This window comes from Podospora pseudocomata, assembly GCF_035222375.1.
Source record: "Podospora pseudocomata strain CBS 415.72m chromosome 1 map unlocalized CBS415.72m_1, whole genome shotgun sequence".
NCBI classification, from domain to species: domain Eukaryota; kingdom Fungi; phylum Ascomycota; class Sordariomycetes; order Sordariales; family Podosporaceae; genus Podospora; species Podospora pseudocomata.
The window spans coordinates 7,606,701-7,629,600 of NW_026946363.1; the positions used below are offsets into that span (position 1 = coordinate 7,606,701).

General features: G+C 53.3%; 8 protein-coding genes across 8 annotated transcripts; 3 read left to right on the forward strand and 5 right to left on the reverse strand.

The window, feature by feature from the left end:
* Window positions 1–132: 132 nt before the first annotated feature.
* On the forward strand, window positions 133–5,730 carry QC762_124130 (uncharacterized protein). Its single transcript, XM_062886832.1, has 6 exons — window positions 133–358; window positions 470–1,234; window positions 1,295–2,356; window positions 2,409–2,457; window positions 2,872–4,977; window positions 5,043–5,730. Exons 2-5 carry the CDS (start codon window positions 1,138–1,140, stop codon window positions 4,151–4,153), a joined length of 2,490 nt encoding a protein of 829 aa, XP_062749992.1. The 5' UTR covers window positions 133–358; window positions 470–1,137; the 3' UTR covers window positions 4,154–4,977; window positions 5,043–5,730.
* On the reverse strand, window positions 4,997–6,864 carry YEY2 (Valine--pyruvate aminotransferase; the record flags this gene model as incomplete). Its single annotated transcript, XM_062886833.1, has 2 exons — window positions 4,997–6,157; window positions 6,219–6,864. 2 exons carry the CDS (start codon window positions 6,862–6,864, stop codon window positions 5,127–5,129), a joined length of 1,677 nt encoding a protein of 558 aa, XP_062749993.1. The 3' UTR covers window positions 4,997–5,126.
* Window positions 6,865–7,683: 819 nt separating this feature from the next.
* On the reverse strand, window positions 7,684–12,138 carry QC762_124150 (uncharacterized protein; the record flags this gene model as incomplete). Its single annotated transcript, XM_062886834.1, has 3 exons — window positions 11,609–12,138; window positions 11,042–11,531; window positions 7,684–10,970 (listed from the first exon to the last, which is right to left on the reverse strand). Exons 1-3 carry the CDS (start codon window positions 11,672–11,674, stop codon window positions 7,684–7,686), a joined length of 3,843 nt encoding a protein of 1,280 aa, XP_062749994.1. The 5' UTR covers window positions 11,675–12,138.
* A 401-nt stretch (window positions 12,139–12,539) lies between these two features.
* Window positions 12,540–13,836, reverse strand: ATP17 (ATP synthase f chain, mitochondrial precursor). Its single transcript, XM_062886835.1, has 5 exons — window positions 13,600–13,836; window positions 13,520–13,534; window positions 13,151–13,301; window positions 13,020–13,085; window positions 12,540–12,961 (listed from the first exon to the last, which is right to left on the reverse strand). Exons 1-5 carry the CDS (start codon window positions 13,645–13,647, stop codon window positions 12,936–12,938), a joined length of 306 nt encoding a protein of 101 aa, XP_062749995.1. The 5' UTR covers window positions 13,648–13,836; the 3' UTR covers window positions 12,540–12,935.
* Window positions 13,429–15,015, forward strand: NdufS4 (ndufs4 NADH dehydrogenase Fe-S protein subunit). The gene is made up of 3 exons (XM_062886836.1): window positions 13,429–14,294; window positions 14,373–14,483; window positions 14,555–15,015. The coding sequence occupies exons 1-3, from the start codon at window positions 14,071–14,073 to the stop codon at window positions 14,862–14,864; spliced, it is 645 nt and encodes a 214-aa protein (XP_062749996.1). The 5' UTR covers window positions 13,429–14,070; the 3' UTR covers window positions 14,865–15,015.
* Window positions 15,016–15,467: 452 nt separating this feature from the next.
* QC762_124180 (uncharacterized protein) lies at window positions 15,468–17,617 on the reverse strand. The gene is given in 5 exon segments (XM_062886837.1): window positions 15,468–15,569; window positions 15,583–16,232; window positions 16,413–16,608; window positions 16,803–16,876; window positions 16,935–17,617. The coding sequence occupies 4 exon segments, from the start codon at window positions 17,052–17,054 to the stop codon at window positions 15,756–15,758; spliced, it is 867 nt and encodes a 288-aa protein (XP_062749997.1). The 5' UTR covers window positions 17,055–17,617; the 3' UTR covers window positions 15,468–15,569; window positions 15,583–15,755.
* URK1 (Uridine kinase) lies at window positions 17,418–19,867 on the forward strand. Its single transcript, XM_062886838.1, has 9 exons — window positions 17,418–17,943; window positions 18,015–18,092; window positions 18,174–18,223; window positions 18,299–18,443; window positions 18,500–18,542; window positions 18,605–18,690; window positions 18,741–18,810; window positions 18,873–19,104; window positions 19,167–19,867. Exons 1-9 carry the CDS (start codon window positions 17,695–17,697, stop codon window positions 19,648–19,650), a joined length of 1,437 nt encoding a protein of 478 aa, XP_062749998.1. The 5' UTR covers window positions 17,418–17,694; the 3' UTR covers window positions 19,651–19,867.
* On the reverse strand, window positions 19,830–22,415 carry QC762_124200 (uncharacterized protein). The gene is made up of 2 exons (XM_062886839.1): window positions 20,054–22,415; window positions 19,830–19,999 (listed from the first exon to the last, which is right to left on the reverse strand). The coding sequence occupies exons 1-2, from the start codon at window positions 22,128–22,130 to the stop codon at window positions 19,983–19,985; spliced, it is 2,094 nt and encodes a 697-aa protein (XP_062749999.1). The 5' UTR covers window positions 22,131–22,415; the 3' UTR covers window positions 19,830–19,982.
* Window positions 22,416–22,900: the final 485 nt, after the last annotated feature.

Here is a 22,900-nt window from a genome sequence, read left to right on the forward strand (position 1 = left end):
GCGGGAACAGGGGACCAGCAGGTACGTCATATTCACTGTGACGCTGGTGTAAATAGAGCACGCGCTAATGGCGCCCCCCTCCACGCCTGGCTCCCAGTTGCCCTTGACAGCTGAAGTAGACCCCACCTAATTGTTTCGATCAAGTGAGCTGCGGCAGGCGTCCTTTTTTTTGACTGTTGACCTGGCTGGAGATTGAGCACACTCCGAACAATACTAGGGTCGAGGTGCAAGAAGAGGTTACTACATACTCGGTGTCTTTTGTCATTATTTTGAAAAGCAGTCACTCTTTTCTCCGCATTCCAGAACCGGCGGTTTCCAGCTTGGCAGTTCCTGTCTCGCCTTCCTGTTGGTGAGTGAGGTAAGCCGAGCGACACGAGGATTGGGACTTACTGCCAGCGCGCGGCGTGTTTGTGTTCCCAAACGCATGCGCCTGTTCGAACTGCGGCTAACCACAAACCAACATTCGCAGTTTTCCAACACGCACCGAATATTCTCTGCGGAAACGGCTCGACTTGTCAGCACGACATCCTGCAAGCTCCTTCCACCTCTCATCACTTGCCTCCAACTGCTGGCTCCGCCGAGACCGAGTTCCTGCTCCCACCCAGCCAGCCCACTTTCGACTTTCATTTTTTTGTCCAATATTTGCCCCACCAAATAGTTCACGGTTTTGCGACTCGATCCCTACCCTCAACGTACTGTCACGGTTCCGCGACCTCCAAACAAACCCCTCGAGTTGCCTCTGTGCTAAACATCGCGTGCGAGAGCTGTGCTTGAACGCGGCACCATTCCCACGTCGACACGATCTGGTTTCCCGCCCCTGCCCAAGACAACTGCGTCGGGCCCCAATTGCCAGTTGACTATCCAAACATCCGGCACCGTTTGCCTTCACCGGGAATCAAACGGGCTCGGCCAGACAAGGGGCCCACCAAGTTTGTCCCCTTGCATAGCTAAGGCAACAGACGGTTCGCCATTTTGCTCTTTCACTGTTTGCTTGGGGATTTCCGACTTGGAACTTAGAGTGGAGGAAATTCTTCACCAACTTCGAACCTAAGCGCTTGCAAAAGTTGTTCCTACAGTTGGTATCTTTGGCAGGAAGGGGGACAGGTAGGGCGTGCCCTAGCCCAATATCAGATCACAATGGTCAAGCCAGATTTCGAACGGGATTACTATGCCGATCTCGAACTCCCATCCATGTCCGAGATCGAAGTGGTCAAAAAGCAATTCAAGAAGCTCGGTAGGAACCACCAAAGTGGCTACTATTCAGCATGATTTCGTGCTAACAACTCTTACGCAGCTCTTAAGTATCATCCAGATCGCAATATTGGCAACGAAGAACTATCGAAGGAAAAGTTTGTGCTCATCCAAACAGCCCATGAGGTCTTGACCGACCCCTCGCAAAAAGCAAAGTACGATGCCCACCGCGCGCGCTTGGGGCGATGGAGCGCCGCCTACGGCGGTGCGTCAGGCGTCAGAGGCAACCCATACATGAATACCTCTCAAGATATAAACTCGAAGTTTGGCGCACCTCCGCAGAGACGACCTCCGATGCCCACCCGGCCGACTACCACAACCAGCACCGGGGGAGCTTCAAGATACTCGCAATGGCAGGCAAAGCCAAAGACGAAGACGGAGTCAATGAGGGAACAATCGAAATCGGAGGCTTGGGAAAGGTCCAGGGCATCAAATCCGCAAACTGCCTACGGGGCAACGCGCCCGGTCCCACCGAGACCGAGAGATGCTCCTCCGACCCCGAGGAGCGCAGCTCAGGAAAGACGGCAACAGGCTGCCTTTGGTGGAAACTCAACAAGGAAGACAGGATTTACACCATCATCACCAACAGGCGACGAACCGCCGGTTAAAAATCATCACTACAACATGTACACAGCCTCAGGGAGCACCTCAGCAGCCGGCGCTGCCCCTACTGGCAAACCTCGGCCGACGTCTGAGTACGTTGACCCACTGACCCAACAATTCGGCGACACCTTCTTGGATAATCGGCAGAGCACGCCTTATGCTACCAATGTGGGGGAAAAGTTTAACCCATTCGAGCCTCTGAACGTCAACCGGGCCAAGAGCATGAAGGACAACGCGCGCAAGAATTCCGCTGAGGCGCCGCCTGCACCTCCTAATCGCCAACGAAGTGCCAGCGTGGGTTCTGACGGTTTCCGACGATCGAGCAATGAGAAGCCGCCATATCATGAGACGGCCACCAACCCCCGCTTTCCAGCTCAATCAAAGGCCAGCGCCCGGTACAGCCCCCGAACTGCGCAGCCGCCTGACTCCGCACCACCGACTACGGCTGGGTTTGGCGGAGCCGCCAGCAGCTCTACCTCATCAGTCAATAGTAGCGCAAACGGTGAGACCCGAACCTGTTAGAAATGAACTTGTGCGTTGCTAACGTCATAAAGCTACAGTAAACGGAGGAGCTTCTGCTCAGGCCAAGCCTGGCCCCAAGGTGTATGCCGCACCCCTTTCTTCTCGTTACCCCTATCCGGGTTATTTCAGCAGAGTTTCTCAGATTCCGCCTCCCTGTGGGTGGACTGGTGAGAAGTCTTGCCCTCGTAATGCTGGATCTGGCGCTACCAAGCCTGGCGTCGATCACCCTCCAGAGAGCTCTCACGGCTACGATGCTTACAGTAAAATCAAGTACCCCTTCGCTTCCAGCGCGCAGCACAGCATGTATGAAACTCCAAGTGGAGTCCAGCGGGCTGGTTCTCGCTCGAGTCTTTTCGAAGACGACTTGACCGACCAACTGAATGTGTTGCTGGCCAAGAAGGGGACAAACTCTTCACGGAAACGCCCCAGACCAACTCAGGATGGGCAACAACCACAAAGGCCTAGGTATGATGCTAACGCCGGTCAAACTGTCAGTTTCGCGGTGCCCGACGACGATGACGACCCGACCTCTCCCATCCAAACAGCCCGGTTCGCGAGACACAGCGCCGATAATATCAATACGAAGTTTGTCGCCGAAGACAAGGGTAGGTTTGAGTTCAGCGCTGGGAGTGATTTTGAGGCTTCGCCCAGCTCTCCGCTAGATAATGCCTTTACGAGAGCGAGACGCCGTGGCCGACAATCCCCACTGCGACAAGATTCCGGGACCTCATACGAAGCATTTGCCAATGCATCCCCGAAACCAGCAGCAGCCATGCCTCAGCAAGAGGCTGCTCCGAAGCCGAGTGCCTTCGATGCCAAGAAGTGGGAGGAATTGAGCAAGGTCAACATCTTTAATCCAACAGCGGCTCAGAGGTCATCCGTGTCACCTACTCGACCAGTCAAACCGCTCAAGAAGACTCGGGGCGGAGGAGTTCGCCTAACAGCAGGATCGGCTGGAATGGCAGAGGAGGACGATAGTAGTGGTGAGGACCGAGCACAGGCAGGCACCGGAAGAGCCAACGCCAGTGGTCCCAAAAGCCCCAACGCCATGGATATCGACCCTCCCGTTTCTGAAACGACAGCTCAACAACCGCCTGCGGCCAACGAAGCCCGACCCATCCCTGTTGAACCGACGAAGCCGGAGTGGCGAGCTGGCCATGTTGGCACCACTGCGACCGCTGCTCCGCCTCTGCCTCCAAAGGTCAACGGTACACAGAAGATGCCCAAAGTGAACCCAACTCACGCAGGGTCCGAAGACACGGACGACTTTATGAGACCGAATGTGTTTGCAGACTTTGAGAATGTTGCGCCTTTCAGCCAGAAAGCAACAGGACTGAACTCATTTGCCGATTTGGGCCAAAGCCTGCCATTCCAATCCAGACCCTCGACCACAATTCCCATACCTCAGATGAAGCCTACGCCGCTTTCCTGTCCACCTGTTCCCCAAGCACCCAAAGTTCCGACAACACTTGCTTTTGGCGGTGTCAAGTTAGGGAGCCCAGCTTGGAATACATATACCAAGGAGTTTGAGGCCTACATGATTGCTTGGTCTCAATGGAACGGCACGATGTTGACACACTTTTCTACACGCCAGGCTCAACAAAACTCGGCGGGCTTCTCATGGGTCGGTGCTATGGGTGACAATGGTTATCAGGAATATGTCAACTCGCTGGAGCAGGACAAGCCACTCAGACAAAAGTGGCTAGCCGCATGCGAGAACCATGAGCTGCAGTTCAAAGAGTTTCAGAAGATGCGGCAGGGGTTGATGAGGAATTAGGAGGCTTGAAGGCATCGGGTATCCTGAAGGTAATGGCGCCCTGCGACTGCGTTTTCTTCACCTTCACCCGGCTTCAAAATTGCTTCGATGCCGCCTGAACTGCGGTGACGCAACAGCAGGAAGACAAGTGGGCATCTTCAGCTGCGAAGCCCAGCCATCATTATCCAAGGTTCGGTTTCAAGCCGTTATGTGACCTACCGTTACGCTCAGCTGTATCTTCGGCTAAAGGGATGTCAGCTTGTGGGAAATGACGAGCATGACCGCATAGTTTTGTTCTCCTGGGAGGACACTGAGTAGCAAAAGTGCGGAAATGTTACGCAGGCCTTTTGGTTGGAGCTTGGTCTGTCGATAGGAGAGCACGACATCCTCAAGCCGAGATACTTCCATCTATTATTATCAAGTAGGGGTTGGGTACGAGACGCCATCTCAAGAGAGATCGGGTTGGATGAAGGTTGATGTTCTATGGGCTTGGCTCGCTGCCGCTTTTCGGTGATAGTTCAGGCTATCCCTAATGTCACGGAGATCAGTGCGATGGCTCTTTTTGCGTTTCTAGGTTCTGGCAACAAGGTTTGAGGTTTGCTTGCCGTTGCTATCTTGCTAGATTTGTTCTCTGCGAACTTGGCGAAACAAAATCGGGGAAGGGGGGATAGAAGCGGTTACCTAGAGGGATGCACATGAAACTAGATGAAATGGGGAGACGAGCTTTGGTTGGGTTATTTTTGTGTATAGTACTGTTAGATGGAGTTCTTGATTGCTGGATATTGTGGCTTGGTGCGTGTCGATGCAGGTTATTATCTCTTTCTGCGTAATGGCTCAAGAAGAAGGCGAGAAGATCAAGTTCCCTCCTTGTTATGGACAGTCGAGGCTGATGTGTCTCATGGTGGCAAAGTTCGGCCCTAACATAGTGTGATGTTATTTCTACCTATCAGAGTCGGCCCTCCAAAAACACCCACCTTGTTACCCTTGACGACAGCTATCGAGTCTCGCCTGACAAACCCCTCAACACACGCCCCAATCTCCTTACCCCCTCTGTGATCTTGTGCTCCTCCTCCCAAGAGAAACTCAACCTGATATTCCCCCTAAACTTCGCCCCTTCCTCATCTCCCCTCACCTCAAACATCTCCCCCTCTGCCACGATCAACTCCTCCTCTTGCCTGGCCTTTTGCGCCACCACCCTTGCGTCAAGCCCCCCCGGCAAAGTCAACCAAACAAAATACCCCCCAAACCTATCCCCATCCTGCGCAGCCACCGTCACCCCCAATTCTTCCAACTCCTGCTTGATCGTTTCCATGATGAGCCCATGTCGTCTGCGCAGACCGGGCCTGACCGTTTCCTGCAGATGCCTCTCCAACTCCCCAGCCTTCATCACTTCAGCCAACAACGCAGCAGCAAACTGGCTGCCCGCACCTCCCGACCTGGTCGCCCCCGTCTGGGACAGCCCCACCACGAAGTCTGGCGTGCCGTGAACCCACCCCGTCCTGAGACCGGGTCCCAGCAGTTTGGAGAAAGAGCCGTTGGAAATAACGTTGCCGAACCATTTCCCAGAGCTTGTTGGGGGCTCTGAGGGACCCAATGACAAGTCAATGTCTGAGAGGCGCGGGAGCAACGGGCCGAGGTCAGACGAAGGGGAGGCTGGCAGGATAGGCCATTGTAAAAAGTCGTAGACATCATCACTCACGACCAGCACATCGTGCCTTCTGGCGACTTTGACCAGTCGGTTTCTCTTCTCCAGCGTCATGGTCGTCCCAGAAGGGTTGGAGCACGTCGAAACAAGGTAGACAACATGGTGGTAGTGCTTTCTGTAGGGGCCGGCGTTTTTCCTTTCTGCTCCTTTGTGAGTTGGCTGGTGGTGCTGGGCCTCGTGCTTTTGAAGTAAAGTGTCCAGCAAGTCGATATCAATGCCCCCTTGCTGGTCCTCTGGCACGGCTTTTATGCGTCCTGGACCAAACCCGGCATCCTCAAAGATGGGACAGGCGAGGTAGTAGCATGGTGCCGAGGCCCATACTTTGTGACATTGACTGTCAGCATAACGTCTCTAAAAACCGGCCATGGGAGAGACACCTACCAGTCTGGGTGTAAGACGGGTCAGTAAAACTAGCCAGCACACATGCCAACCCCTGACTCGCGCCGCCGGTGATGCATATCTCCTCGCTCTTGGTGCTGGTTGAGTATTGCTTCTCCAGCCAGACAGCCAGTTCCTCTCTGAGAGGCTGGTACCCCGGGTCTGGGCCGTATTGCAAGGCAGGAACGAACAGGGAGGGGTCAGAGAGGAGCGCCGTCGAGGCGGCATGTAAAATGGAGGAAGATAACAAGGACGGGGAGGGCCAGCCTCTGAGAAAGTTGATGAGCTCCTTCTTGGAACTGGAAGCACCCCTTTCAGGGTCGAGTGTCTGGTTAGTGACGTCTTGTAGTGGTGGCGTGGGTGAGGTGTTTATGGAGTTTGAAATCGTCTTATCAGATGTTGTTGGCGCCATCTTGACCAAATCATGTAACCAATGGCAAGAAAACTGCGCGGTTCCAACTAAAGTGATGACTGAAGGCAAGAATGTAATGGCCAAGTCCGAGGTTTGATGTCGTGAGTGGAGAAAGGCCTCTTGACAACAAAACACGACCAGAGGCGGAAGGAGGTGCGGGGCGAATGACACAATTGTCTCCCCGGAAAAGGGCGACCAAATATTGACATGCGCATACTGACAAGTCATTGGTACCATACGAGGCGAGACTCGAAAAGAAACATACCCAAATAATACATACAATCATGAGCTCATTTACTGCACTGAACTAATAAGTTACAATGTTACTCCAGTTGCCTACCGCCCCATGCTTCAGCTGAAAAACTCGTGATGGAATTATGCCGTCCATACACTACAGATAAAAATGACAAGTCCTCATCCTTCTCTTGTACACCCTTTGTTTTTTGATGGAAGACACCCGTGCTATAATGTGTCAAGAACATCCAGTTGTGCCCTACCATCCACCGGATTACCATTCCCTCCATTTTGGAATCCTTCCTAATGCAAATGTTCCAAAGGATGAAAGCCTGAACAAGCATCTGTTGCACTCATATCCCACTTTCCACGGTCCCACCCTTTTTGCCCTGTCTTACTGTTTGAGCTGCCATGTGAATCCAGAGAACCTGGCAGACAAACTCATTGCAGAGAGTTGACAGTCCCCACTCTTCCGTTCAACAAACGCATCCTCTAGTGGCCATGTTGTGCGACAAAACAGGAGAAATCCGTGTTGCTTCGAAAGAAATCAACCAAGAAGTGGCCAGACTCCACAAAATGCGACTGACTATGTCGCTGCAAAGAATGGGGCTGGCTCAGAAACTCGTACAGGACCGCCGCATCTCAGGCCACAGGTTCAACATAACAAAGGCCAGTATATCGCTTAGCCGTCATACTTAATGCCGTGGTATCGTGCTTCGACTTCTCCTTGTCGATAGAACGGAGTTGACGGCACCAAGGAAGAAAGAATTATACCACTGTGCTGGCCCGTTTTGCCACCATGTCAGCATCCACCCACTTCCTCTATGTTTGAATGGGTGCTGGGGTGTTACGAGACCAATTGTCACGCCCGCGATAGCTGCCACGACTTCCTCGACTATGCGAGGGATTGGCACCCGTGGAGCTCGAGCCTTGATCAACAGAGGACGATGGTGTATCTCGTCCCTTGCCTCCTTGCCTGTAATGGGGTGCAGTGGTGTTCCGGCCACCACGCGGACCACCACGGCGGGGGTTGCTGCGGTTCCGCCCGTAGGGAACCACAATCTCCTTCCTCTCGGTTCCGGGAAAGGACACGCACCATATAGTGCCAGCCCCGGACATGGGCACCGGGAAAGTGATGGAATCAGCACTCGAAGGAACTGCATAAAGTTTCTTCGGGAGAGGTTTAGGCGTGGGAGACGGCTGCCATGCCGCTTCGGAGACTGTGTTAGGAATCCTCACTGGTGGCAACGATCCCATCTCTTGCTCCTCAAAGCAGTCTTCCGCCATCCCCTTAGTGGTTACGGATCCATCCTTGCCAGATAGCGGTGAAGAGGGGTGAGAGAAAGGTGAACTAGGCCATGGCTCGGAAGCCATGTGGACAGGTTCATCTCCGAATCTGAGGCCGGGCGACCTGGGGTTGACAGAGTGAGCCTTGCGCCCACCGAGCAGATTGTCAAACCTTGCCTGCCAGGCACTCTCCGGTTTGTTAAATGATGGCCGACGATTGCCTGCGTTTGATCCAGCGGGGGGGTGTTCAGACTCCTTGTAAGCAGCTTCTTTGGCCCAAGCGAAACTTGGAACGTGGGATTTGCCTTGGCCAACGGCTGTGGCGCTTCTCCTGTCGCTAGATGCGGATGGAGGAAGTCGAACAACGGGCTGAGGACGAGGCAGAGACACGTGGGGATGGGCAACATCCCCATCGAAGGCAGGGTGACCCGCCATGTCTGGTGGAGGAGGAGACGGCGACTTGGGCCGAGAAACTTCCATGCTACTCTCAAGACGAACGTCACGGGAAGGGGGGAAGAAACGAGACCCACGAGCATGCTGGGGTGCAGTCGGGACACCGAGGATCGAAGTTGTCGAGATATCCCGAGTATTGATAGTACTCTGGGTAAGGTGGCCGTACTCGGCCGGGCCATTGCTCGACGCCGACGGTTCTTGCTGAGAGGCTGTGGCCTTCACCTCGGCAGCGGCGCCCCAAGCATGTTCAGAGCCAATCTTGACCGTCTGCTTCGGGGCAGCTTCTATCCGCCTGCCGTCAGCATCAAGTTTCGTTGGGCGCCAAGTATCCTTGATAGGCGGTTGGTCATTCAATCCATGACCAGATTCTTTGAGACGACGCTCCCGCTCTGAGGCGGAATCGCCCAGCATCTTGGCAAACAGTTCATCTTGTAAGCCTATCGTGCTGGCGCTGTTAGTCCAGGCGGAGGAGGCAGTCTGCCTGGGCTCTGATGCATTTCCTCCATGAGCTTGTTCACTCCGGGGTCCAGGTCTCGGGGGCCCAATCGGCGGCAAACGAGTTGTGGGAGCCATTGCCCCGCGTACGCTGGTTGGCGGTGCTATAGGACCAGGTCCAGATTTACTCGAAAGCTGATGCGGGAGTTGCGTAGTACCCAAATCAGAAACAAATGTACCGTTGCCCAGAGTGCGATTGTTATTCGGAGCGCCCCAAACGTTTTTAGCAGGTCCAGCTTGTGGAGGGCCCCAGGTGGGAGTCGCTTGATAGCGCTCAACGGGCTTGCCTGTGCTCGGCCAAGGGTGGGCGTGGGTGTGCGGCTGTGCGTCGATGCTGTCCAGAGTTGCCAGGGTTTGCACCGGTGATCCATTTGGTAGAGCTTCAGGCTTCCGTTCGGGTTCGGGTGCAGCACCCGGATCGACATCCTCCTTCGGCTTGGGCTCATGAGTCTCTGTGGGCTTTTGCGTGACAGGCTCACGGGGTTGAGCTGGAGCTGGAGCTGGAGGGTGGTCCTTGGCGGCGGCCATCTTGGCGCTCTTTGATTCAGGGGCAGGACCCATCGCTTCCAGCTTTGCGCGAATGCGCTCTTTTCTTTCGGCCTCCTCTCTCGCTTCTTGTTCTTGACGACGCTTCAGGGCAAGCTCGCGCCTTTCCCTCATCAATTTCTTCTGCAATTCGATATCCTGTTCAGTAACACCAACAAGGCTTGCCGCGGGAACAAGTGGGGATTGTTGGATGGCTGCGGGGGCAGCATCCTGTACACTGGCCACGGATGGTGCCTGATGATATGGAATGGCATGTGTCATCGCAGGAGAAGCTCGGGGAGCCCAGCCTTGGGGATGACGAGGACCGCCGGACGGTGAAAAGTTGCGTGGCGAAGCTGGGCCATCGCTGCCGACTGTCATAGACCCACGTCTTGCGTTGATGAGCTCTGGGGGTGGCATCGGATGCTCGAGAGTCTTAAGCCGGTGCAGGGCTCCGCTACCGCCACTAACATTGGACGATCCACGGCGTCGGCCATAAGGCCCAGGCTGTTCAATATCCCTGGCTCCCGGGTATGGACCAGAAGGTTCAAAAGGCCCTTGCTGGTCATAATGCGCAGGCCGGTGCAAGACCGCTGGTTGTCGACCTGGTGGCACATCAGAGCGTACCGTACCCCGGCGATCAGAAACGGGTTCATAGCGGCCAGACTGCGAGTTGTACAATTCTCTGTTGCTGTGCGGTGGACCATCGCGCCATGGGGCCCTACTAAAATCATCGGCAGCGATCTCCTTGGGCGCCAGGCGAGCGTCGCCAGAAAGGGCGGGATCACGTGGAGGGTATCTGGAAACTGGCGGGCCAGACACTTCTGGTGCTGCTATCGGCGAGACCTTGTCGACCTTTGGTATTGTAGCCCATGGCGACTTTATCGCGGCGGGCGGGGGAGGTGGCTTCGCTACAAGCGTTGGTTTCTCGGGAGCACCCTTCAACACCAGACCCTTGCCACCACCAAGTACATGGGTCTTAGGTGCGGGACCAGGACCGGGAGCAGTAGCCGGTGGGGCAACAAGGGTCGAGGCTTTCGTTTTGGCTGAACTCTCACTTTCTCGTGATGCTTGCCGGACAGCCAACTCGCCCGTTGATGCTGTTTGCGCTGCCTGGGGCGCGGAAGCAGAAGCTGGCATTGCATGATGGTCATCGACATGTGGGATGGTAGTTTTCGTTCCGTCAGCCCAAACGATGGCCTCGGGGGTCCAATCCTCGTCGTCATCTTCTATATCTGCCCAGTTATTCTCCCCTTTGATGTCCTCGGGCCCAAGGCGGCTCGCCATATGGATGCCATACTTCTTAAGTTCTTCATCCGTATATTTCTTGGGCTCCGGTGGGGGTGCGGCTAGTGAAGATGTATTAGCAAACTACTCACAACAGCAACAACTGCCATGTAATTCCATGATGCTTGCTCACGTCGATTCTTGTTCCAGACTGCGTTTGCGTCTGGAGCCGATCCCGACTTTCCTCCGTTTGCGCCAGAGGACTTTGCAACCAAGCCACTTCCGGTCTTGGCAACCAATCGGGGTCGAGATGAACTCAAAGTGCTGGATGGGGTCGGGGAGGAGCTGAGGGTGACGGTAGGTTTCTCCAGCGGCTTGGTCTGAGCAGGAGGCGCCGTGCCCTTTTGGTGGAGGAAGGTCTTATTGACACTGATGGCCTTGAATGGCGCTGGCTTCTTGATGGTCGACGAAGGTCTAGGATGACCGGCGCCGTCCTCCTTGCCCTTGGAGCCATCTTTAGACGCCTCGTTGTCGGACCCTCCACTAACACTGACTTCGGCCGAGTTCACAAGATCATCGATAATGTCGGATATATGCTTGTTTGCAAGGTCGTCGGTCGAGGCGCCATTTATGTGCGTTCGGTTGACGTCGACATTTTCCGGGTTAGTATCGACCTTGGTGGACTGTACACATGCGCAAACAAACAGTCAGCAAAGGCGGGGTGCGCCTGAGAAGAAGGGGGGAAGCTCTCGAGACTCACGGGTTGGGCGTCAGAAGTTATGGTAGCTTCATCGGATCGTTGTTTTGGTGACTCAGTGGCCATCATCCGCGTGGAATACTCGTGGATTCGAATCGTGGATGGGAATAGTCCGATCGCAGTTCGGCGCAGAACAGATTAGGCCGTCGTAGCGTACAGATAGACGATGCTGTAATGTTTTCTGTAGGAAAAAAAGGTGGGTTCTGGTCAGCTCCAGGAAGCAAGGGGAGTGGTTTGCTCGAGGGTGCAGCGCGGAGCAGATCGAAGGCTGGGCCTCGCGCAACGGAGGGACTGAGCCAGGTCGACTCGCAACTTTTGTTCGCCGTGTGCAACCCACTTGGCCCGGCCGGTCTAGTTGGGAGCGAGATACGTACCTCTTGACCCTGAAGATGCTGGGGATAATTGAGAACGGTGATACCTCGCGGTCGCGGGTCAATATTTGGGTTGTCGTGGGGGAGTGAGGTAAGGGTCGTTGGAGAAAGAGAGGGCAGGAAGCGTCCTGTGAGGCGATGCGGCTGGTGGTCGGAGGTCTTTTTGCCCACTTGCAGCACTGACGACTCGGTCGGTTGGCAACCAGAGGTCAGAGCTGCCGGGGTCATCGCTTCGGGCTTAGCGCTGGGTGGTGGTCTGTGCTTTGTTGAAGACATCTCTGCCCCTCCGCAGACAACCAGTCCCGAGCCAGCGAATATATGATGGAAAAATCTCTATATGGTTGAGTTCAGGATCTGGCAAAGTTTGTATAGATTGTTCATTGCCAGTCCTAGTCGAATAACTGTACAGTATCTCTGCACCAAGGGCCTCTAGCAATCATGCTTCGACTGAGAGGCATCGCGCTTCCTAGGCTGAACCATGGTCTTGACTTTTTGTGTGTCATGCCTGATATATTCCGCAATGCCCATCATCAGAGAAACAGAAAGAGTACGTAGAGCTCACATGCCAAACTTGCTCATGGGAAATTAGAGAACTACATCACTAGGACTGAAGATATTCGGCCTCTTGATTGTACAGGTGGTGTTTCGCGCATCCTCCCAATTGCTTGCTAGCGAGCGGACTGGACTTTATGTAGAACAGCAAGTTCGCGCAAGGGCTCTGAGCCTAGCTGGGAATATCCGACCCTCATCTCCATTGAAATCGGGTTACAGTGACCGTAGGCTGCACCACTGGCCACTTGGTAGAGCGCCATCCCAGGCAGCTAGCAGAGACATCACAAAAGAAACAACTCTGTTGCTAAGTGTCTCGTAGGCACTTCACTCTATTCGGTAACAGGTTATATACACGCCCGAGTCAACTCCAAGCGGAATGTCATATTCCACAACACTGGCTGAGTAGCTTAGTGGGCATTGTTCTTGTGGTGACCTATTATTTGTTAGAGAGCCAAGTCTCAACTCCCGAGCTCTTTGTATTCAAGACTCACGAAGGTGGAAGTAGTAGTTCTGGGCGTAACCAGTGATCAGGACCAGGAGAATGGCGTGGACGATGGCTATGACATGATCAGCATTTGATACTCCCTCTTGTCGTGTCGCCGACAGATACAGAGATACCTACGCGCAGCACTGGGGTTCTTGCCAAAGTACTTGGCCTGGTATCTTCCGAGGAGACCGGTGGGCTTGACCTCAGGGGCGGAGCCACGGGGAAGTTTGGAGTAGAAGTTGACGACACGCTGCATGCGGACGGCATCGGGGTTGGCACCAATGGCCTAGTTTCCTCCGTTAGCTAATGACCCCTTTCAAATTGTTGACCTGTCCGAATTCTCCATTTCCAAGCGTATTCTGTCCAACAATATCCCGTCGTCCATGTCGTCGTCCCTCATTCCACTTCAGAGTCCTCCCCTCCCTCCCCGCCACCAACTTTCCAGATCCCATTTGGCTTTCCAGTGACGATTCGCAATGTCGGAGTGAATCAAAATAGACGTACCTTGGGGGAAGCGACCTGGAAATGTGAGTTAGCAAGGTTCCCTACCTGGCTGCAGTCCTCCCTATCCATCCGGATCTTACCTTGGGGGGGATGAGGGTCGAAAGCGCCCGGCGAGTGACAAAGCTCATTTTGGCAGAGGGGTAATCGCGGCTTTCGCGCGATTTCGGATTCGATACAAGAAGGAGTCGGCTCGGGTCGAATGGAGCGAAGTGTCGTCGTCGTCGGCAACGATTGACGGAATTGAGCTGTTAAGGTCCAATTGGGAAGGGCTGCGGGAAAACGCAAGGTCCCCAATCATCCGGCTAGCAAGAATGTTGTTGCGCAAAACGGTTGTTTCCGGTTGGCCAATCAGAGCGCCAATAGTGGGGTCAAAAGCCGCACCTCGACGCAAGCACCAGCCAGCCAGGTCCCAGTCAAGCCAGCAGCTCTGACGACCTGTGAGTTCGCCCCCCATCGATTGAAGCTTTGCGCTGGAAGCTTGCGGTGCGAGCTTCACTTGTCCCTCACCTCGACGACGACCACAGCCATCCTCGTCAGTACACCAACATATAATGGCCTCATTACGCCCATCCACGGCAGCCGCCGCCGCCAGACTACTGCGCACAGCAACCTTCTCCCCCCGATCGAGCATCCTCCCCGCCTCGCGCCGTTTCGAGAGCTCTACCCCCTCGTCCTCTTCGACCGCCGTGGCTCCCAAGCAAGCCAAGGCAGAGGACCTGGCTCCTGTTCAGCGGAATGCGCCCGACTATGATGTTCCTGTTGACCAGGCCACTTCGTACGACCCCTCCACAACTATTTCGATATGGATCTCTACAACCATGCACAACTTGATATCTGATATTGGGTGATATAGGATGTTCACCCCAGTACCCAAGACCATTCAGGATGGTTCCGAAGAAAACCTCACTCTCCCTGCCGGCCTAATCTCTGGCGCCCCCCTAGAGCTGCAAGCCCGTACAGTCCGGTTTGTTTGCCCTTTGTCCTGTGGTCTACGCCTCTATGGAAGATGCATTTGTCTAACTTTGTCTTCCAAAGTATCTACCAACCCTCCAAACCAGCCACCCAATCCGGCACCGCCAAGGGCTCCCGCTGGCGCATGGACTGGGACGTCCTCGGCAAGGGCCACAGATGGGAGAACCCCCTCATGGGTTGGCAGTCCTCTGCCGATTCAATGCAGGGCACCCACCTAACCTTCAAGTCCAAGGAGGATGCTATTGCCTTTGCCGAGAAACAGGGATACGAGTACTTTGTCCAGGAGCCAAACACCCGTGCCTTCACACCCAAGGCGTACGCCAACAACTTTACCTACTCGCCCGGTAAGTTGAAGATCGTCAGGACCAAATAAAAGGGGGGAAGAGCGAGGCTGGGCGTCAATGTACATATCACGGAACAAGAAAGGGGTTACGGTGTGACCATGCATGTTGAAGCGGCGAATGTGTGTTGTTGTAGTTATAGAATGGTCAACTGAAAAGAATTGGAGTATTTTTGACGCGCAACTGCTCCGTTCAGCTGTTGCAAGATGGGGCTTGCAACTTTGACACGGTAACCCAAGACTTTGCCCATAATACAGGACAGAGAAAAGTTGGCAGTCATTTCAGCATATAGCCTTTCTTGGTTGGTGAACGCTGACTGGCTCAAGCTCGATGCGGTCAACACACCGGAGCTACATTCTGGACCTTTTGGTTCAGGAGCTTGAGAAGCTATCAGTTGTCCGGAGGTGTGAATGGCAAACCCCTGAATGTGTGAAACCATACATGTGTACAAAACATGCTTGACCTGAGTAAAGTATCGTAAAGCTGGCCAGATGGTGTGATTACAAAGAGGATTGATGAGCAAAACCAAGGACATGGCATTGGTGAGACTCTGAGGGGTCTATCCCAAGACAGACTTATGGATTTCGCAGCCTCGAATCAGAAAGATCATAGATCACAAAACACTTCAACGATAAACTTCGATGCAAGAAAGATTCTCAGTATTATACGCTTTAACATACCACCGCCCACATGACGGTCTGCTAAAATAGTGTTGGTATAATAACCAGCTGAGCTAACCATGATAATCAAGTCCTGTATTGCCCGATTGTCTCGTTGCCGAGTGCCCGTGTTGCCCAATGACGCCATCAAAATGCCTGCAAACCCGCGGAAGAAACAGTTCCCTTACTCATAAAATACCAACGCTGCCAATGCCCAAAACAAATAAGAGGATATCATGTCATCTTCCACCCCGTGGTTCATCTTCAAGTCGTAATCATTGGTTCATGTCCATTCGTCTCGGTGAGTCCTTGAAACTCAACTGCGTTCTCCCCATTCAGCCCAATGTCGATGTCAGGCGGCAGGTCCTTGATCTTGGACGATCTGGCCGATGATTCAGCCCAGGCACGCATGCGCACCAGAGCCCGGATAGCGGCCTCTCTGCGCTGGTCTTGCCGGACCAAGACCGCCTCGTTGACCTTGGTAGCGGTCTTTCTGCGTAGGTCTGATGATAGCAGGTCCTTCAGTTCGGGACTGAGGTTCGAGTCGTGATCAAAGAACAGCAGAGACATGGCTCTTTCGAGATCAACTCGAAACTGTTCATTTATCGACGCCCTGGGAGCCACCTGTTGCGTGGCAAAATCCAAGGCGGGGGTGATATCACCGCCGTAGCATTGCCTGATGAGCTCCACAAGCTGGAGACGCAATAATGAAAAGTGAAGCTCGGGGTTTTTATCCAGTATCTGATATGCACGTTAGAGAGACTCAAAACAGGCAATTTCAATACAGTCAAATGTGTGTAGGTTGCGCTCATAAGGTGGTGGGTGTTTCTCAGCAAAGAGCCCGAAGGCCTATTATGCGTGGTGCATGAAACTCTGTGTCAAATCATAGCAACGGGGTGTGAACAAGATCGAAAGACTTACATCAGAATCGAGGGCATTCAGGGCCGTGATGGCCGTCTCGATATCCCCGCTATGAATGGCATGTTGGATCTCTTGTCTCGTCTTGATGGAGGGGTCCGCTTGCTGTGGCGCCAGGTTTGCCTCTTTGGAGAAGTTGGCAGCGGCGCCTGGGTACCCCTCCATCGTCAAGTAGTCCAAGATCAAAGCGTTGATGTCACTAGGCTTTCTGTCAGCACGGAACCGAGTCATGTTGAGAGCAGTGAAGCGACAAGGAATCGAGGTTAAGAAAGAGGCAGTTCAGAGATTACGAGATAAATGCAGAGTTTCTCCTCATGGATAATCAGAGAGATTCCCATTGATATGCGATCATCATATTGCCAGGGCAAAGGAAGCAGGGGGAAGGTGACTAACTTTTTGGGCGTCTTGGTGTCGCCTACGCGCGCCTCGAATGCATATTTAGGAGTAGCAGTCGCCGTGGATGAAGTCTTGGTTGAGAACGTCAGCGTGTGAACTTGCGTAGCAAGGTTGTCAAGAGGCACATACCATGGGGGCAGCCTGCGATTGACGCTGCGCTGCCTGTCGAAACTGGGCGAAGATGTGTTCTCTGAACGCAAAATCGGGATCGAGGTGCCCCTGCTGCTGAAAGGCCTGCCAGTTGGACATGTGCAAACTGGCTCGCTGTGCTTCACATCTGCCGTTGGGTGCACCTGAAGTCAGGTTGCACTGCGGTGTTTTTGGCGGTTTGACCAGAGAAAATTGTTGGGAATGGAGGAGGTGGAAGTTGCAAGAGAGCTCAAGTTGAAGGTGAAAACCTGGAGGCAGAGGTGTCCGAGCTCCCAGTGGAGTTGTTTACGGGTCTCTCTGTGGGGGCTCTTTCGGTCAGGGTCAAAGAGAAGCCGGGCAACAGTGGCACCGTGCGAATTTCCCATTCTGTAACACTGTGCTCGGTGGGTAGAAAAGAGCAACGCTGATGGCCACAGATAACCCTCAGGACCTTCCCAACCTGATGCTTGGCGAGGGGCAATAGGGCACCTGAGGCACCCATGGCTCCAAACAAAACAGGGCACTCCCTCTGCCTTCACCAGCCAGAACGGGCCAAAAAGCGGCCTCTACCTGGTAGGTTAAGTTTTTCATGGATTTGCGCCTATAGGTTGGCCAGCAAAGCAGGGCAAAAGGTAAGCTTCAAGCCTCACACCCGCGAGGCACAAATGCAAATGAGATTCCCGTAACAACCTGTTCCTCCCTCACGACACTAAGGTACAACCTATATTACCCCTCACAACCACCACCGCTCTGGTCCAAGATGCCTTCCACCATCCCCGTCGCCCCCGGCACGCCGCAGCTGGAAGATCTTGTCATGAACCTGAAGACCAACGGCACTGCTGGTACCTCGTCAGTCGACGGCACTATCGCAAAGAGGGCGCACTATGCTCCACCATGGGCCGATGTCAGCATCATCGGTATCGCTGGCAGCTCGGGTTCTGGAAAGTCGACTCTCTCGCAGGCCATCGTTAGCAAGTTGAACCTGCCGTGGGTTGTCATCTTGTCCATTGTAAGTCTCGGGCCTAAGAAAGTACAGGCTAGAAACAAAATAAAAACTCATGCTTTGTTCATATCCGCTAGGACTCGTTCTACAAGTCCCTCGATGAAGAAGCGTCGAGGAAAGCGTTCCGCTGTGAATACGACTTTGATGCGCCAGATGTAAGAAGACAACCTCCAACAAATCATTCTCATGAATGGGATCCAGGATTGGCAGACTTACCAGGATCGTTTCCACCCCAGGCCTTGGACTTTGACGTTTTGGTAGACCGGCTGCGGGACCTGAAAGCGGGGTGAGTCCTTCTCTTCTCACGTTGGCCGTAGGCATGAACTGTAAAAGAGCCCATCTGATAATCAGGTGTTGTTAGCAAACGCGCGGATATTCCAGTCTACTCTTTTGAGAAGCACGCTCGCATGGAACAAACCACATCGATCTACTCACCTCATGTCTTGATTCTTGAAGGAATCTTCGCCCTTCATGACCCAAGAGTCCTTGAGCTCTTGGACATGAAGGTAATTTCCGTCTTACAATCTTCAGAGTTACATCTCGAGTACTAATATGGGAGAAGATCTTTTGTGAAGCAGACGCAGACACCTGCTTGTCCCGAAGAAGTAGGTTCCCTTGAAGTGAATCGGCTCGTTATGGAAGAGCTCAAGAATCTAACGAGCTACAGTTCTCCGAGATCAGCGGGAGAGAGGCCGTGATGTTGAAGGAATCATCAAGCAGTGGTTCTCCTTTGTAAAGCCCAATTTCGAACGGGTAAGCATCATGCTCCGCTCACCTTGGGATTCTTGCTAACTTGATATCAGTATGTCGATCCTCAGCGCAAAGTGGCCGATATTATCGTCCCCCGCGGTGTTGAAAATCAGGTTGCCATGAGTACGTCCAACTTCATTCAGCCCATGGTATAACCATGCATCCCTTGAAGCTAACTGTCATAGCCATGGTTACCCAATTCATCCAGCAAAAGCTTCTCGAAAAGTCAACTCATCATCGTGCGGCACTCACCCGCCTCGAGATCGGTGCTCTTTCAGAGCCCCTAACCTCCAAAGTTCACATCATGAATCAAACGTCTCAGATGCGTGGCATGAACACCATCATACACAACATCGACACCTCGTCAGAGGACTTCATCTTCTATTTCGACCGCCTTGCTGCCCTGCTAGTTGAGCAGTAAGTTGCCCCCTTTTCTTATAGGCTACCGCGTTCCAGCCAGAGTCTCATGCCTACTACAGGGCCTTAAACAACGTCTTCTTTACATCCAAAACCATCACCACGCCTCAAAACCTCCCATATCGCGGCCTCGCCCCGGCAGGCGAGGTATCCGCCGTCGTTGTTCTTAGGGGCGGCGCGGCTCTTGAGGCTGGTCTGCATCGCGTAATCCCAGACTGCAAGACTGGTCGCGTGCTGATTCAGTCCAACATCCGCACTGGAGAGCCCGAGTTGCATTACCAGGTCCTCCCCAAGGACATCGCTGAACACTCGGCTGTTCTACTGCTCGACGCTCAGATGAGCTCTGGTGGTTCGGCGCTCATGGCCGTGCAAGTTCTTATTGACCACGGTGTCAAGGAAGAGAGAATTGTGTTGGTCACTTACAGTGCTGGCCGGATGGGTTTGCACAGGCTCACCAAAGTATTCCCCGACATTTCTGTGGTAGTGGGTAATTTGTGCACTGATGCCGAGGAGCGCTGGGTTGAAAGGCGGTATTTCCGTTGCTGAAGTGTTTGCATCTAAATGTACATGGAGTCGGTAGCATGGCGCCGGGGCAGGTCTGTCCCATGTTTATATATACATTGAACACAGCTATATCATACCCTGAACTATGAGCTAAAGGCTTCATCCACTGCGTCTTTTCATGGAAACGTTTTGGAATTCACTCCTTGGCCTTCTGTGGCCTGAGCTGTAACAAAACAATAGAGACCCCTCTGTTTGAATGCCACGCTAGGCTTGCTTGCATGGTCTATGATACAAAATGGCTTCACTCATGAGGTATATTCAGCAAAAAGCCCCCTCCCTAACTCAAGAGGACAAAAGTGTCCAGAGCAGGAAGCTCAGTAACTCATCAAATCTGTTTCATCAATGTCAGCCAACAGCCATTCTCATAAAGGCAGAGACAACTTACCTCTCCCAAACAATGCCCTCTTTCCCCAGTCCATGGCCATCAACACTCTCGTCCTGAAACTGACGCTTTGAGCAAAGTATATGCTTCTCCATGCATACACCGCCCACAAACCGCCAGCGAACCGCCACCCATCATTTCCGAGGTCAAAAACCGCCGAGTTACCAATATACGCCAAGCTTCCCAAGTGTTTGTACTCAAATGCTTTGTAAACCGCCGCGTCCACGTCGCCGTCCGAAATCTCGTTGGCTCTCAGCCCTGGAGCCGCCCGTGCCAGCTTGTTAAACTTGTGAGCGAGGTACGACCCTTGCTGGTGGGCCCTTTGCGCCGTCGCTGGCAAGCTGGTTAGTTTGCTGTCGATTGTCTTAAGCAGCTCGCGCAGCTCCCCAAAATCCAGGGTACCGGACCGATCACGGTCGTACTCCTCGAACAGCTTGTCTAGCCTCTTTAGATGTCCCACCGCCTGAGGAAACCGCTTCTTGACCTGTTCGGCAACATTTCTCCAGTCGGAAAAATGCAGGGAAAGCTTCTCGGGGTCAGTAACACCGTGCTTCCAGGCGATGCTTCGGAGGAAAGAAATGATGTGGTCGGCGACGTTGTTTTGAACAGTGGCGCAGTCCCCAATAGCATACACGTCTCCAAGAGGCGTGCCGTTCAGTCTTAGATGTGTGTCTGTCTCAAGGGCATGTCTGTTGTTTTGCGCCTTGCCCAGTTTTCCGCTCAAGGTTTTGCATAAGTCTGCCTGAGAGACACCAGTGGACCATAGACAGAACCCCATGGGGAGCTCTTTCGTGATGACTGTTCCATCCTTTTGCTTTTGCGTAAATACGATGCTGTCCTCCTTCACTTCGCTGACCCTCGAGTTGACCAAGACCTCAACCTGATCTCTGGCAAACCTTTCCTCAGCATAGGTCGAAAGTGTCTCGTCGTATGTGTTGAGAATGTGGTCTCTGCTCTGAATCAGATGAACTGAGATTTCGTTTCTCAGCAACCTTGGGAACAACTGGATCAGGTCTTCATTTAGCAGATCATACAGCTCCGCCGCGAACTCCACCCCAGTTGGCCCGCCTCCACTGACCACAAACGATAGTAACCTCTTGCGATCTTCGTCACTCGTTGTTGGCAGGCAAGCCAGCTCTAGGTTGCGAATGATCCTGTTGCGGATCTCCCGGGCGTCTCTGATATCCTTCAAGAAATGGCAGTGCTCCAACCCCTTAACTCCGTGAGCATTCGTCACCGAACCCACCGCTACCACGAGTTTGTCGTAAGGCACATAGAACCTCTGTTCAACACCATGGCAGTCCACCTGGCTGACTTCGACTAATCTCGCACTAAAATCGACATCTTCGGCCCTGGCGCGCAGGAACCGGCCCCTAACCCCGTGGATTATCCTCCGTATCGGCTCGACCAAACTCCGCAGTCCTAATGTTCCAACAGTGGCTGAGGGCAGCATGGGCGTGAACAGGAAGTAATTGGTAGGACTGACAACGGTGACATGCCAATCCTCGGGATTCAGTTCCTTCAGCAGCGCCACACCTCCCCACCCACCACCCAAGATCACCAGTCTTGGCTTGTCCTTTTGCCGCTTGCGGTCCTCGTCATCCTCATCGTCGATGAATACTTCCAAAATGGGAAGGTTCTTGGGCCCACCTCGTCGGGGGTTGAGTGCAAGCTGTGAGATGGTAAGGTCGGACTTGTTGGAGGCGTGGTCGACATAGGTAGTGGCATCGTAGACGAAGAAACCAATTACACCGAGGGAGACGAATAACACGGAAGAGCCAAACCAGGCGGCGAAACGATAGGCGTATTTGAGGGCTTTTGGAGTGGATTTGGGTGCGTTTTTGGATGTTGTGATAGACAATTGACGGAGGTGGGTTAACGTCAGGGGTGGTGTGGTGAAGAAGGTCTTGAAGTCTGGAGCGGTTCCAGGGATCGTGGTCCGTGAGGAGGGGAGGTTGGAAACGATGCGTCGTTGAGAAGGGGAGACTATTCTAGTTGGGTATGCCGATATTCTGGCCCGAAAAGGCAAAGAATGGACCGTCCGAAGCCCGGTGTCTCGAGACAGGCGACGGCTGAGCATGCTGACGTTGTGGTGTAGTTATGGTGTTTGTTAATTTGCTGTTGGTTGTGAACCTGTCGCGATGTCTTCAATGACGTCAATTCGTAATCGATAAGGAGCTGCTCGACACAAACTGGTGTAAGTGAGAATCTCAAAACCACATCGCGGGAGCGCAATTGTGTATCGATATTCAGAGGGAAGGTGAGGATTAAGGAGGAGATCGATGTCAGTTGCTCTAATTCAACAGCAGGAAATTGGAGGTGTCACGGTGCAGGGAGGGTAGTTCATCCCACCTCAAGTTCCAGCGATCGCCCATCAGATACGTCAGTGCCCGTTTCCAGCTTGACAGGCCAGGGGTCTTGGCCTGGACCTGGCGGCGGCGCTTGTAAGTGCTTTTTTTTCTTGTTCACACTGTGCCCGACGGCGGGAAACACTACATTTTAGGCTGTGTCTAAATATGGCACTCTCCGCCTGCACTGTGCTCTCAGTTCAGCCCCTTTTGGAGTTCCAAGTGTTGGATTATCTGCGTCTATTTGTTGAAAACAAAGATTGTAAAACCTGTACTGTATGAAAAGCGGAGTTGCATACCGGATAGGTGTGACTGGAGTGCCCAATCACCTTATGTCCGACAGGATGCATGTATGATGCCAGTAGATTATCCCATAGGGATCTGTGAGAGGTGCAAACGCAACATGCTTGAAGCTATTAAGCGCCCCAGACATTTAGACTGGCATTATATTCACGCACGGGATGAGAACTTGCATATGTTATCTGGTTCTTCATTAAGATTC